Here is a 16,159-nt window from a genome sequence, read left to right on the forward strand (position 1 = left end):
GCATAGTCCCTGTTTTTAAGACAGTACTCACTGGTGTTAATCGGATCTTCTGTCTCCTCCTCTTTCACTCCCAAAACGTCTTCCTTCTTCACCTTTATTGAGACAGCATCCTCTTCCTCTCTAAAAGGTTCGTTCTCTTCTTTCACTATAACAACCTCCTCTTCCTCCTTTTTCATTCTGAAAGATTCTTTCTCCAAACAGCAGACCCCCTCTTCATTAGCAAGGGAGGAGTAGTTCAGTGAGCTCATGGTCAGGGATGTTAGCTAGCTAGCTAGCTAGCATTAGCGACTAGCCTAGTGCTAACCTCAGTATCAATCTTTAACACGTTTGCAAATTGAACAAGCACATTAGGTTAAAGTTAACCAGTAGATACGTCAACTGAAATGCGTTTAAAACACTGACATTAGTTAATGTACATTAACATGGTCTAAAGAATCAATCTTTCAGTTTTATGTTGTCTAGCAGGCTACCGAGGTGGTTGTAAGAGTTGGCGCCTTGTTGTTCTTGAAGAAGTGTCCCGTCCAGTCCATTATACGTCACGCAAGAAGCATCACCTGAAAGTCGCACATCGCCATCTGCTGACTGGAGTCGGTAACGCAGTTTGGAAACAATAGTTACGACACTTATTGTATTGGAAAGAACGTCATAACAATTTAACAATAAGCTGATATATTTTCTCTTACGTCTTACAAACAATATGTTCCTGTACACAGACGTAGAAGCTCAATATGAATATGTAGATGATGAATAAATACATCTATGAATAGGTAGTGTGTTAATACACATTTTCTCTGTTCATTTTCACAATCGTTTTTATCTACATGTGACCATACTATTCCCTTAAAGCCACGCTCTATAAGATACACATCATCCTGTAAACAACAGAACAAATGCATCACATGCAAATAGCACTTGATTATCTGTAGTGCGTTACACTGGGTAGACAAAACATTAAGAACACCTGCTCCTTCCATGACTTAGAAAGACTAGGTGAATCCAGGCTAAAGCTATGATCCCTTATTGATGTCACTACTTAAATCCACTTCAGTCAGTGTAGATGAAGGGGGGAGTCAGGTTAAATAAGGAATTTTAAGCCTTGAGACATGAGACATGGACTGTGCATGTGTGCCATTCAGAGGGTAAATGGGGAAGACAAAATATTTAAGTTACTTTGCACGGGGTATGGTAGTAGGTGAAAGGCGCATCGGTTTGTGTCAAGAACTGCAACGCTGCTGGGTTTTTCAGCTCAACAGTTCCCATGTGTACCAAGAATGGCCCACCACCCAAACAGTGGTGGTCAGTGCCGTTTAAGATGAGGGAGGACCATTTGGTTTTTCATGGGCATGGCCTTATTTCTACTACAGCATGTTGGATGACTGTCATTCATATTCCATTCACCTTGTTCAATGTAACAGTGGTAGGTTTAGGCTACAACATGATACCAACATTTCCCCTATACCCATCATGAGGTAGCAACCTAGCTTATGAATGAAAGTTTAGAATGTAGGTTCACACAGGTCGAGAGAAAATGTTGAGGTGACAGACAGTGACACATTCAATATCGCCTTGCACACTCTCGCCTGCATCTAGCTGAAATAGAGGTTCTATTGGGCAAATTCACGTATGTTTATCCTGGTTGTGTTCTGTTTTAGAAACGTTTGTCAACAGAATCGGCTGAATGAATACGCCCCTGATCATGCATAAACACAGTTCACTTTCATTACAGACACGTTGTATTCCTTCTTGCATCTATGTGCTCTCCTCTTATCACCTTCTCCCTTTGTTTCTGGACTTCAATTGCACAACACAACACAACACATTCCCTCAGAAGAGACTAATTGAGAGGCTCCTGCTGCCCTCAAGGGCACATTGACAGATTTTTCACCTAGTCCTCTCTGGGATTCAAACCAGGGATCTTTCAGTTACTGGCCCAACACCATTAACCGCTAGGCTACCTGCAGCAGGAGTCCCATGTTGACAGGAGAGCCCACCTTTATTTCTCCCTCATTATGAACATTCATATTGGTCAACAGTCCTACTGTGTGTATTGAACATTGATATTTGACTGTAGCAGCTAGCTAACTGGCTACTGATCAACCTATTGTGTATATTGAACATTCATATTGAACAGCCTTACCTATAGAGTAGCACCACCACCCATCAGCCCGTTCTCTTCTTGATGTCAAAGCTGCAGTGTATTGTTGCTATAGGAGTTTTTGATTAATAATAATTCAAATTGTGAAAATAGAAGTGTACAATTTATATATATTTTTAATCAACTTTAAAATACTGTTTGAGTCTATGCAGATGTATAATCTGAATAGGAAAATACATTATCAATAAATAGTTTACATCAACATACCGAGCAACAATCTGTAAAATGTGACCATACTATTTATTTCAAGACCCTCTGTCAGATATAAATCATCAGAGTGGGAAACCAACTGACATGGAAACAATGGAGCAAATGTATCACTATCAGAGGGGTCTATTATGACATCATATAGAACTACTCAGACATTCCAAATCAGGCTTCATCCATATCATGAAGGTGGATATTGATCCAACCATTTCCAAAGTAATGATGGAAACAGGATATGCTTTTACAATTTTATAAATGAAGACAGAGAATTTGTTGGTTTGTTTTACATGGTGGGTCTTTTTGTGTCAGTAAACATGAATGAGTGAGAAAAAGCAGTGGAAACTCCTTTATTTATGTAATAACCATCATATCGAAGTTAACGTGGAGTCATGAGATGATATGTTGATTGGTCCTCCCACTATGACTTGGGAAACCATGCAGTTTATTAGGCTACAGATGAAATAAGTTATGAACTTCACAGGGTGGTGAAACTACATGTGATGAGCTTGATGCTCCATTCCAATACATTTTGGGGGTCTTATTCTGGTGACATGATGATCGATGCTTGGTTGTCATTTGACAAATAAAATAATATCTCTCTTATCCATAATAATCTCATCATGTAGGTAGCCTACCAACACTGTACAGTTGTGGCCAAAAGTTTGGAGAATGACACAAATATACATTTTCACAAAGTCTGCTGCCTCAGTTTGTATGATGGCAATTTGCATATACTCCAGAATGTTATGAAGAGTGTTCTGATGAGTTGCAATTAATTGCAAAGTCCCTCTTTGCCATGCAAATGAACTGAATCCCCAAAAACATTTCCACTGCATTTCAGCCCTGCCACAAAAGGACCAGCTGACATCATGTCAGTGATTCTCTCGTTAACACAGTGTGTTGACGAGGACAAGGCTGGAGATCACTCTGTCATGCTGATTGAGTTCGAATAACAGACTGGAAGCTTCAAAAGGAGGGTGGTGCTTGGAATCATTGTTCTTCTTCTGTCACCCATGGTTACCTGCAAGGAAACACGTGCCGTCATTATTACTTTGCACAAAAAGAGCTTCACAGGCAAGGATATAGCTGCCAGTAAGATTGCAACTAAATCAACTGTTGTGTCTTTGGCTATGCCGGATTAAGTGATATGACATGCTATTCTATAAAATCCTTTCTCTGTAATAGTATTACCTGATTGAGCTAATCATGTAAATGTAATTAACTAGAGAGTCGGGGCACCACAAAATAATATTTATAGAGCAGTTATCTTTCGAATAAACTCTTAAAGACCTAGTAACATTTTACATCAATAGCAGTCAATATTAATCGTCACCTTATTTCAGTCTCATCTGAAAGTTGTAAATTCTTGGTTATCTTTTCGAACCCTGGTGAACAAGTTGAATCAACAATACAAAATTGGGTTTATTTATTTTTTTACTAAATACCTAACTAATCACACAGAATTACATATACACATAATTAATCATACCTTGATTACAAATTATGTCATAAAGGAAAATGTCCCTAGCGGACAAAGCAGATATGACAGCTGGTTACACAAAAGAAAATGGGTGAAAATGAATGGAAGAGCGGGAAGTCTGAGGAACAAAGGAAGAAGCTGTGCTATTGTAAATACAATATCCTATGCATTCTAAATTATCACCCATTTGGAAAAGGAAAATGCAATAAATATTTACTCTGAGCTGCGCTTCAGTAGGTTGGTGGTAGCTGGAAAGCCGTGTTGCCCAACAGAGTCCTTTGAAGAGTGTCTCTGGTGGTGAACGGGAAACGTTGTAGTAACGTCGTTGTGTGGTAGACGGGATACTCTGTCTGTTCTTTCCTAGCCCACATTTGCAGCTGCTGTTGCTAACTCAACGGCTAGGAGGTATCACTTCTGTAGTGAATGAGAGTTCAAAGTTCATACCATTCGCAACCAAAGCTCACGCTGAGGTTGGCTTCGTTCTGTAGTTAATATCTGAACCGTTCTGACATCGGATCGTCATCCTAATGTCTCCAAGACAGGAGGTTACATTTTCGTCAAGGCTTTATATAGTGGAGGGAGAAGGGTGTGTTTGCATAGTTTTATAACCCATGTCTCTTCACAGGGGCGGGCCACTGATTGAGCAGAGCCCTAACCTTATGAAAACCCAAATCTCTCATTTGGAAGCTAAAATTACATTTAATCTTTTCACCAATAATTTTATATTCAAACATTTAAGTTGAACAACAATTCCATGTGAATCCGATAACTACAATGTGCAGACTTTCCACTGTAGAGTTTATGTCATTCTATCATTGATGAGAATGTCTCAGATAACAATCGAACTGACATCATATTCATTAAGTACCACCGCATATGTTCAACTGGTCCGATTACCAAAATATGGTTAATTTCCCCCCACCTTCTGATGTTCCCAGAATCTCTATGTTAACCAAGGGATTTACAAATGTCACATTAGTAGGGTAGAGAGAGAAAAAGGGGGGGGGGGTATTTATGACTGTCATAAACCTACCCCCAGGCCAGCGTCGTGACACAACCATATATCGGATCATCAAGAACTTCAAGGAGAGTGGTTCAATTGTTGTGAAGAAGGCTTCAGGGCGCCCAAGAAAGTCCAGCAAGCGCCAGGACCGTCTCCTAAAGTTGATTCAGCTGCGGGATCGGGGCACCACCAGTACAGAGCTTGCTCAGGAATGGCAGCAGGTAGGTGTGAGTGCATCTGCTCGTACAGTGATGCAAAGACTTTTGGAGGATGGCCTGGTGTCAAGAAGGGCAGCAAAGAAGCAACTTCTCTCCAGGAAAAACATCAGGGACAGACTGATATTCTGCAAAAGGTACAGGGATTGGACTACTGAGAACTGGGATAAAGTCATTTTCTCTGATGAATCCTCTTTCCGATTGTTTGGGGCATCCGGAAAAAAGCTTGAAGACAAGGTGAGTGCTACCATCAGTCTTGTGTCATGCCAACAGTAAAGCATCCTGAGACCATTCATGTGTGAGTTGCTTCTCAGCCAAGGGAGTGGGCTCACTCACAGTTTTGCCTAAGAACACAGCCATGAATAAAGAATGGTACCAACACATCCTCCAAGAGCAACATCTCCCAACCATCCAGGAACTGTTTGGTGACGAACAATGCCTTTTCTAGCATGATGGAGCACCTTGCCATAAGGCAAAAGTGATAACTAAGTGGCTCGGGGAACAAACATCGATATTTTGGGTCCATGGCCAGGAAACTGAGAGAGGGGCCCAAGCCCACCCAAGCTATTTTATTAAAAGATAAAAAACAGAAATACCTTATTTACATAACAGTAATTATTCAGACCCCTTGCTATGAGACTGTCAGAGCAAAAACCAAGCCATGAGGTCGAAGGAATTGTCCGTAGAACTTCGAGACAGGATTACGTTGAGGCACAAATCTTGGGAAGGGTACCAAAACACTTCTGCAGCATTAAAGGACCCCAAGAACACACTGTGGTGAAGAAGGTGCAACAGAGCCTCTTCAACATCAGGAGGCACCTAAAACCCTCACACAGTTTTACAGATGCACAATGAAATGATCCCAAGAGCACACTGTGGTGAAGAAGGTGCAACAGAGCCTCTTCAACATCAGGCTTGTCACCTAAAACCCTCACACAGTTTTACAGATGCACAATGAAAGCCATAGGAAGTTGGTTGCAATTTCAGTTTAATCCACCAGAAAAGACAGAACATTCTGGTTACTAATTGATAAAAATAACAATAATAATAAAAACCCCATTATTTCTATTTCTACTTTGCACATTATTCCACTGCAAATCTACCATTCCAATTGTTTACTTGCTATATTGTATTTACTTTGCCACCATGGCCTTTTTTGCCTTTACCTTCCTCATCTCACCTCATTTGCTCACATTGTATATAGACTTATTCTTCTCCTGTATTATTGACTGTATGTTTGTTTTACTCCATGTGTAACTCTGTGTTGTTGTATGTGTGGAACTGCTTTGCTTTATCTTGGACAGGTCGCAGTTGTAAATGAGAACTTGCCTACCTTGTTAAATAAAGGTGAAAAAAATTAATAATAATTAAAGACCAAAATTGGTTAAAGAAAATGATGAACCTCTGCAGATCTAGCTACGAAGAGACAGAATCATTTGATCATTTTAGATAATTTGTTTTGGTACTGTCCATATGTAGCTTGTTTTTGGTCGCAGGTGAAGGAATGGCAACATTTACCTGGAGCTAACTCTGCAGACAGCACTACTGGGGGATTTGAAAAGTCATAGTCAATTGATCAATAATATAATAATACTTTTAGCAAACATGTTTATTTTTAATTTACTATCTGCAGCAACTATGAGAATATAAAGGTCAAGAACTTTTGTGAAACATCACAGTTAAAAATATATGGCAAATAGAATAGGACTGGATGGTCTTCAGAGATAGATGGGAGAGGTTTAGGGTAACTGAAGGATAGGACTGGATGGTCTTCAGAGATAGATGGGAGAAGTTTAGGGTAACTGAAGGATAGGACTGGGTGGTCTTCAGAGATAGATGGGAGAAGTTTAGGGTAACTGAAGGATAGGACTGGATGGTCTTCAGAGATAGATGGGAGAGGTTTAGGGTAACTGAAGGATATGACTGGATGGTCTTCAGAGATAGATGGGAGAGGTTTAGGGTAACTGAAGGATAGGACTGGATGGTCTTCAGAGATAGATGGGAGAGGTTTAGGGTAACTGAAGGATAGGACTGGATGGTCTTCAGAGATAGATGGGAGAGGTTTAGGGTAACTGAAGGATAGGACTGGGTGGTCTTCAGAGATAGATGGGAGAGGTTTAGGGTAACTGAAGGATATGACTGGATGGTCTTCAGAGATAGATGGGAGAGGTTTAGGGTAACTGAAGGATAGGACTGGGTGGTCTTCAGAGATAGATGGGAGAGGTTTAGGGTAACTGAAGGATAGGACTGGATGGTCTTCAGAGATAGATGGGAGAGGTTTAGGGTAACTGAAGGATAGGACTGGATGGTCTTCAGAGATATATGGAAGAGGTTTAGGGTAACGAAGGATAGGACTGGATGGTCTTCAGAGATAGATGGGAGAGGTTTAGGGTAACTGAAGGATAGGACTGGATGGTCTTCAGAGATAGATGGGAGAGGTTTAGGGTAACTGAGGATAGGATTAAAAACAAACTAAATATAACTATTGTATAACACATTGTCTGTAAAATGTACATGGTACGTATAAGCTGGACATAGAAGCCTGAAAGTTGTTGTGCATTCGTTTCCTCCAATTAGGGAAGGGGTGATAGGGTTAGTGGAAAACAAAGGAAAATATATGTTTATACATACAGTGCCTTTAGAAAGTATTACAAATGTATATGTATTTTTAAACAGAAATAACTTATTTACATAAGTATTCAGACCCTTTGCTATGAGAATCGAAATTGAGCTCAGGTGCATCTTGATTCCATTGATCATCCTTGAGATGTTTCTAGAACTTCATTGGAGTCCACCTGTGGTAAATTCAGTTGATTGGACATGATTTGGAAAGGCACACACCTGTCTATATAAGGTCCCATCGTTTACAGCGCAAGTCAGAGCAAAAACCAAGCCATGAAGTGGAAGGAATTGTCCGTAGAGCGCCGGCACAGATATGGGGAAGGGAGACAACAACAAAAAAATGCCGCATTGAAGTTCCCAAAGAACACAGTGGCTACCATCGTTCTTAAAAGGAAAAGTTTGGAACCACCAAGGCTCTTCCTAGAGCTGGCCGCCTGGCCAAACTGCGCAATCAGGGGAGAAGGGCCTTGGTCTGGGAGGTTACCAAGAACCTGCTTGTCACTCTGACAGAGATATAGAGTTCCTCTGTGAAGATGGGAGACACCAACACTTGCCTAAATAGCCCATATGCCACCATAGGAAGTGTTATGTGTTGTTCGCGATGAGCCTTTGTCAATTTAGCTCAGAGTATGCCACACTATTCTATCTGTCACCCTTAATTTTTTATTTTTTTAAATTCACCTTTATTTAACCAGGTAGGCTAGTTGAGAACAAGTTCTCATTTACAACTGCGACCTGGCCAAGATAAAGCATAGCAGTGTGAACAGACAACACAGAGTTACACATGGAATAAACAATTAACAAGTCAATAAAACAGTAGGAAAAAAAGAGAGTCTATATACATACCTAATCCTGCCTAATAGGCAGGCCAATCCTGGAGGGAAGTATTGGCTGTAAGAAGTAAGAACATAACATCTGGTTATTTTTAAATTACTTCTTATGACATTGCTTGCCAGACTGAACATTGAATTCATATTTTCCAATTTGCGTTACCCACTCCAGTCAGCAGATGGCGATATGAATTTTTCAGGTGATGCTTCTTGCGTGACGTATAATCTAGTGGACGGGACATGAGGCTTCTTCAACAGCGACAAAAGGCTTCTGATTTAACCACGCTGTGCCTTGCTAGCAAACCTAAAAACCGAAACATTGGAGCTCTTTAGACCAATCTTGTGTATATTACTCTTAGTGTTTTCAACATAATTCTGTTTACATATCTACTGGTTCATTTAAACGTAATTTGCTTGTTAAATTATCAAATGTGTTACATTGATACTGCACTAGGCTAATCTCCCGGAGCATAAACTCACTAATCTAGACGGAGAAAGAAACTGGTGAAAGGAGGCAAAGAAGCTTGAAGAATGAATAAGGAGGCTATCACATTGAAACAAGAGGATGATATTACAGTGAAAGAGGAATATGGGAACGAGGTTGTCAAAGTGGAAAAAGAGGTAGAAGCTTTCAGAATCAAAAAGGAGGAAGATGCCGTAAAATTGAAAGAGGAGGAAGAGCCTTTTGGAGTAAAAGAGGAGGATATCTCAATAAAAGAGGAAGACGTTTTGGGAGTGAAAAATGAGACTGAAGATCCGATTACCACCAGTGAGTACTGTCTTAAAAACGGGCACAAACTATGCAGTTGTTTTTAAAGGGGCATTATACTGAAGTTCTACACTTGAATATGTTGTTCAGTACTGTAGGAATTGTTTATTAAGGGGCAATCTGCCATCGGTACATATATTTTTGGAACTTCAAAAATTGATTTATTGAATTCTCTATGTGGTCTATATTAAAGTGCACTTATTCTAGTATAGCCGGGTTTTAAAATATAGTATACACTGCATTTCTACTTAAAATATCAAGTGGACGCAAAATGCACCCATTTTGTGGAACGGCCCTTTTACATTTGCATCACAGTGGTGGGAAAAGTACCCAAGTAAAAGTGAGTCACCCAGTAAAATACTACTTGAGTAAAAGTTAAAATATACTGAAGTATCAAAAGTATATAAATCATTTCTAATTCCTTATATTAAGCAAACCAGATGGTGCCATTTTCTTGTTTGTTTTTATTTTATTGACAGAGAGCCAGGGACACACTCCAACTCTCTGACAATCTACAATTGAAACGTGTGTTTAGTGAGTCCGCCAGATCAGAGCCAGTAATGATTACCAGGGATGTTCTCTTGATTAGTGAGTGAATTGGACCGTTTTCCTGACCTGCTAAGCCTTCGAAAAATAATGAGTACTTTTGGGTGTCAGGGAAATGTATGGAGTAAAAAGTACATTTTCTTTATATATGTAGTGAAGTAAAAGTACAATTAGTCAAAAATAGTAAAGTACAGATTCCCCGGAAAGCTACTTAAATAGTACTTTAAAGTATTTTTTACTTAAGTACTTTACACCACTGATCACAAACAATATAAAAAACACAATTAAAGTGGCTAATTTAGTCCCCTTTTAGATGTGTATTCATTCCTCCTGTAAGACTCTGTGATTGCAATAGAAGTTGATAAGTTTACCATATTTTTGATGGTAAACCAACTAGCTAGATAGCCAATGAGCTGGGATTTCCAGCAGTATGTGAACGTCGTTTGTAGGACAAACAGCCATCATGCTAGAGCTGTGCACAACAGAGTTCATTCTCTGGTGAAAGGAAACCAGATGCACGGTAGTTTACGTTTCACAGCAGTACGTTCTCTTCTACAGACTTCTCAAGTCTGAAAAAGTTAAACATGGTTACTAAGAGTGGAAAAGCTAAATCTCAGTCCAAGTATAATCATTTTGATGATATTATTGCAGAAATTGACCAGGAGAGTGACACAGAAGGAATGGATGAGGACTCTGTGAGTGACCAGAGTTTTGATTCCAGCGTGGAAGAAATGTTTTTGGAAGGAGAAGATCCACTTTTTGATCAGTAAGTAAAACAAGTTTTTACTTCTCATGCTAATGCAGTTGTTTAAATGGTTGCATATTTATTTATATATACACACACACACACACACACACACACACACACACACACACACACACACACACACACACACACACAGTCAAAGTTTACATACACTTAGTTTGGAGTCCTTAAAACTCGTTTTTCAACCACTCCACAAATTTCTTGTTAACCTCTCTGGTACAAGGGCGTCCCACCTCGACAACAGCCAGTGAAATTGCAGGGCGCCAGATTAAAAACAACAGAAATCCCATAATTAAAATTCCTCAAACATACAAGTATTATAAACCATTTTAAAGATAAACTTGTTGTAAATCCAGCCATATTGTCCTGTTTCAAATAGGCTTTACGGCGAAAGCACACCAAACAATTGTTAGGTCAGCCCTTAGCCACAGAACCATACAGCCATTTTCCAACCAAGGAGAGGTGTCACAAAAGTCAGAAATAGCGATTAAAATTAATCACTTACCTCTGATCATCTGGTGTCACTCCCAGGTCTCCATGTTAAACAATAAATGTTTGTTTTGTTCGATAATGTCCCTCTTTATGACCAAAAACCTCCTTTTTGTTCGCACGTTTAGTCCAGTAATCCGAATGCACAAGGTGCGGGCACAAAGTCCAGACAAGGTTTTTTAAAAGTACAATAAAAGTTTGTAGAAACATGTCAAACTGTAGTATGATCTAAAATAAGGATGCGCGACAACGAGGTTCTAGCTCCAGCCTGTTTATTAACCTAACCCTCGCATGTCCTACATAGGTACGGATACCCCCAAGGGACATCCTACTACATCTTCCCCTCTCCCATGAACAAGAACTCAACATGCATAACCACTGAAGCATAACTGAAATGCAATTTGGAAACCAGTATTATTCTCTAACATGCTAATTCCCATCCTGAAACCGTATGAAAGCATTCAATCACACAGTATGAACATTAACTTAGGTACAGTCTCTTTTTGCTGGGTATGTTCCCCAGCAGTATGTTTTCTCCACGTAACATAGTCTTTCAGCCACTGGTGGCTTCACATCCCTTTCTGGGTGCGCTTTTGGCTCTGTGAGCATTCTCTCTCCTTCACCCTCTTTTTGTGCATTTTCTGTGGCCTCAGTCTGTGTGGCTGGTAGATCTGGAAGAGCTCTGGGGTGCGTTTTTCATCCAAAAATTATAAGAGCACCCCCTATATCGAAGAAGTTAAGAGGTTAATAACCTCTTTAGGCTATGTGGGACGTTAGCGTCCCGCATAGGCTAAAGAGGGTAATAACCTCTTTAGGCTATGTGGGACGTTAGCGTCCCGCATAGGCTAACATCTGGTGAAATAGCATAGTGCAAAGATACCAAATGCACAATTCGTAATATTAAACGTTCTTGTAAATACATGTATCTAACATCTAAAATCTTTACTTCCTCTTAATCCAACCACAGTGTCAGATTTTTAAAATGCTTTCGGCGAAAGCAATCTTACGATAATCTGACGACAGCGCGCCACACACACAAGTATTACTAGCATTTTCCAACCAAGCATTAGCGCCACAAAAAGCCAGAAATAGCACTAAAATAATCAATTACCTTTGAAGATCTTCTTCTTTTGGCAATACAAAAGGTCCAATCTTCACAATAAATGGTTTTGTTCAATTAAATCCATTTTGTAAAAGGCTTGTGTCATGAATTCCGTATCCTTCAACATTCAACGATACATTCGATGCAATTAGTCACAGCATTGGCGTTTATCTAGTCATGGTTGGTTTCATTGAAATGCTCTGTTTGTTAGTAACACAACCATACTTGATGGTTCTTTTTACAAGCGTACTGATTTGAACACAGCAAACAATGACCTCATTGTGGCCAATGATATCACCAGTGCTTCTTTGAATGACTGTGGGCAGAAATAATCACCACTGATCCTCTTGAAATCTTGCTTGGTAGACAGCCAATGGGCTGAGGTAAATGGAATTATCTATTGTTTATATCCGGGAAGACCAGCTCTTGAATGAAAGTCGAGCGTAACGCAGCCATTCGCCATTGGAATTTCCACCAGAAGGAGACATTTTCTTTGCGCGAAGCAGTATTGAGTCAAGATCATTTTATTCGCTATTTTATTGAAGGAATTATGGCAAGTAAATCTGGGAAAGCAAAGGCAAAGTCCAGGTATACAGATCTACATGATATTATTGACGAGATTGAAAGAGAAAGTGACACGGAAGTTCAAGAAGATCTATCGGATTGTGTGTCAAGTTTGGACAGTCATTTTGAGGACGTGTTTCTGTATGGTGAGGATCTCGATTGGATTGTAATTCTCATGCCGTTGTTTGAAATATTTGACATGTGTATATATATATATATATATATATTCAGGAATGTTTGTTGAGGTGCCACATGGCTTTCCCTTTGGGTGTGTGTCTGTAAACATGATATGTATTTAAAACTAAATCTAAACATGGAACGGAACAGAACCTCACCTGAGTGATTTACGTTCCCTACTCTAATATAATCTGTGTTTCTGTGTCTTTATTTCACAGTCCCTCCGATTCTGATTGGGAGCCCCCACTGCCAAGGTGCCCATCCCCGACAGGAGCTGGATCATCTAGCTGGACCCCTGCTGTCTCCGGCTCCACACCTACCCCCGCCCTGCCAGGTGGGAAGTCTGTGACAAAGAAGCGGAGGTGGGGAAGAGCTAAACCTGCAATCAGAGAGGAGGAGGGTCGTTGGCACTCTGTGCTGGAGGAGGATGTGTTGCCTACACCTCCAGTATTCAGACCGAAGAGGCCATCAGGACCTCAGCTGGACATGACCTCTAAGTACAGCCCCATGCAACTTTTTCAGCTGTTTTTCACCTCGGCAGTTGTTGATTCCCTGGTGTTGAACACTAATAAGTACGGAGCTAAGAAGCAGGAAGGCAAGAAAGAGACATGGAAGCCCATTTCCAGGTCAGATCTTTTTTGTTACTTTTCTATGGTCATTTACATGGGTGTTGTGAAGCTAAAAACCCTGAAGGACTACTGGAAATCTGCTCCCCTCTATCAACTGCCTTTCCCATCCACTGTCATATCATGCAAAAGGTTTCTGACAATCTCAGGGGCGCTTCATATCAGTGACCCAGAAGTTGATGAGGACAATGAGAAGATGAGAGGCACAGCAAGGTTTGATAGGCTGTGCAAAATAAAACCTCTCTACACCAGCATCGTTGAGGCTTGCAAAGCCTATTTTCAGCCTGCCCAGAACCTTTCCATAGATGAGAGGATGGTAGCCTCAAAGGCCAGAAATGGCCTAAAACTCTACATGCGTAACAAACCGACTAAATGGGGTTACAAACTGTTTGTTTTGGCAGATTCTGCGTGTGCATACACGTGCAATTTTTTTGTCTATGAGGGTAAGAATGCGACCGGTAAGAGACTAAGCTATGACTCCGTTATGCAGTTATTAGATTTTCAGCTGCTAGGGAAGGGCTACAAACTGTTTGTGGATAACTTCTACACAAGCCGTACCCTGTTCACAGACCTGAGGAAGCGGGATGTGTGGGCTTGTGGCACCATTCGGACCAACAGAGTGGGTTTCCCGAAAACAAAGGTGAACGACATGCCTAAGCGGGCTGAGCGGGGTACCATGAGATGGATCCGTGAAGATGGCCTGCTGTTTGTGAAGTGGATGGACACCAGAGAGGTGGCGATGTGCTCCACTATCCACAAGTCCTTCAGTGGTGATCACGTCGTCAGGCGTGTGAAGGACGCTACAGGGGCATGGACCACCAAAAATGTCCCCATTCCTGCAGCCATCAAGGACTACAACAAGAGCATGGGAGGTGTGGACCTGTCAGATGCGCTGATAGGATACTACAATGTTCTCCACAAGACAATGAAATGGTATAAGACATTTTTCTATCATTTCATTGACATTGCTGTGGTGAATGCCTTCATCCTCCAGAAGGAAATGGCTAAGAGCTGTGGACAGCCCCCCATCTCACAGCTAGCATTCAGGGAGCAGCTCATCCAGGAGCTTGCTAGCTACAGCAAGTCCACTGTAGCACCTTCTGTCCCCTCTACGTCTGTCCCCTCTGCTCCAACTAGTTGTGTTCACCTGCCCAGATTCATCTCTGCAGACATGAATGTGCCTCGGGGCAAAAAGGGCACAGTAGGGAGACGTCGTTGTGTTCTGTGTCACAGGAAATGCCCCATCACCTGCACCAGCTGTTCAGTAACCCTCTGCTTTACAGCAGAAAGAGACTGCTATTGGGCATGGCATCAGAAGAACAATATTGTGTAGAGGACTGAGGGTCTTCACAATATTGTACATTATACATTGAATGTGCGTAAATAGTTACCCTTGTTATTTTAAATTTTTTTCAAATGTTCATATTTTTTTTTTGGGGGGGGGGGGTGGTGGTATGTTAGAATGGCATTCAAGTGTTTTGTATATAGTAATTTACTTCAAAATGTATCACTGTACCAATTCGGCCCCTTGGGTACATTTGGGCAACATGTGTGGGACACCTGGGTGACTATATACTCAATGTCATGTAGCTCACTCATTCCTGAAGATATCTTTCTGAAACTTTTTTCAAATACTTTTGCCATCTTATGTTCTCCATTCAAACCACCCCCAGCATCCTATCTGTGTGTTTGAATGTTCTTGTTTCAGTTGAAAGATGATGCAGCAACAATAAAAACAGAAAACGTATGTTTATTTCCTTGTATTTTCTTCTTCCAGATCTATGGTGTTATATTCTCCTGCATTCAATTCACATTTACACAAACTTCAGAGTGTTTTCTTTCAAATGGTACCAAGAATATGCATATCCTTGCTTCTGGGCCAGAGCTACAGGCAGTTAGATTAGGGTATGTCTTCAGGTGGAAATTGCACAAAGTAACCCGAAGAGGTTTTTAATAAGGTAAGGTAGGTTGAAAGGTTGGTCAGTTGGTTGGTAGGGTCTGTCAGTTGGTTGGTAGGGTCTGTCAGTTGGTTGGTAGGGTCGGTCAGTTGGTTGGTAGGGTCTGTCAGTTGGTTGGTAGGGTCGGTCAGTTGGTTGGTTGGTAGGGTCGGTCAGTTGGTTGGTAGGGTCTGTCAGTTGGTTGGTAGGGTCTGTCAGTTGGTTGGTAGGGTCTGTCAGTTGGTTGGTAGGGTCTGTCAGTTGGTTGGTAGGGTCTGTCAGCTGATTGGTTGGTAGGGTCTGTCAGCTGGTTGGTTGGTAGGGTCTGTCAGCTGGTTGGTTGGTAGGGTCTGTCAGTTGGTTGGTAGGGTCTGTCAGCTGGTTGGTAGGGTCTGTCTGTCTGTCAGTTGGTTGGTAGGGTCGGTCAGTTGGTTGGTAGGGTCGGTCAGTTGGTTGGTAGGGTCTGTCAGTTGGTTGGTAGGGTCTGTCAGCTGGTTGGTTGGTAGGGTCTGTCAGCTGGTTGGTTGGTAGGGTCTGTCAGTTGGTTGGTAGGGTCGGTCAGTTGGTTGGTAGGGTCGGTCAGTTGGTTGGTAGGGTCTGTCAGTTGGTTGGTAGGGTCTGTCAGCTGGTTGGTAGGGTCTGTCAGCTGACAGACAGAGAATATACATAAT

The 16,159-nt window shown here is 41.2% G+C and overlaps 1 protein-coding gene across 1 annotated transcript; it reads left to right on the forward strand.

Annotated features, from left to right (window-relative positions):
* The first annotated feature begins 8,740 nt into the window (after positions 1–8,740).
* On the forward strand, positions 8,741–14,953 carry LOC118938397 (piggyBac transposable element-derived protein 4-like). Its single transcript, XM_036942208.1, has 3 exons — positions 8,741–9,281; positions 10,479–10,593; positions 13,144–14,953. Exons 1-3 carry the CDS (start codon positions 9,044–9,046, stop codon positions 14,882–14,884), a joined length of 2,094 nt encoding a protein of 697 aa, XP_036798103.1. The 5' UTR covers positions 8,741–9,043; the 3' UTR covers positions 14,885–14,953.
* The last annotated feature ends 1,206 nt before the right edge of the window (positions 14,954–16,159 follow it).

Source organism: Oncorhynchus mykiss, chromosome 13 (genome assembly GCF_013265735.2).
Source record: "Oncorhynchus mykiss isolate Arlee chromosome 13, USDA_OmykA_1.1, whole genome shotgun sequence".
NCBI classification, from domain to species: domain Eukaryota; kingdom Metazoa; phylum Chordata; class Actinopteri; order Salmoniformes; family Salmonidae; genus Oncorhynchus; species Oncorhynchus mykiss.

Coding starts and splice junctions, on each gene's coding strand:
- LOC118938397 (XM_036942208.1), top strand. CDS start 9,044: ATGAATAAGGAGGCTATCACATTGAAACAAGAGGATGATATTACAGTG. Junction 9,282..10,478: donor TGAAGATCCGATTACCACCA/GTGAGTACTGTC, acceptor ATATTATTGCAG/AAATTGACCAGGAGAGTGAC. Junction 10,594..13,143: donor GAAGATCCACTTTTTGATCA/GTAAGTAAAACA, acceptor TTTATTTCACAG/TCCCTCCGATTCTGATTGGG.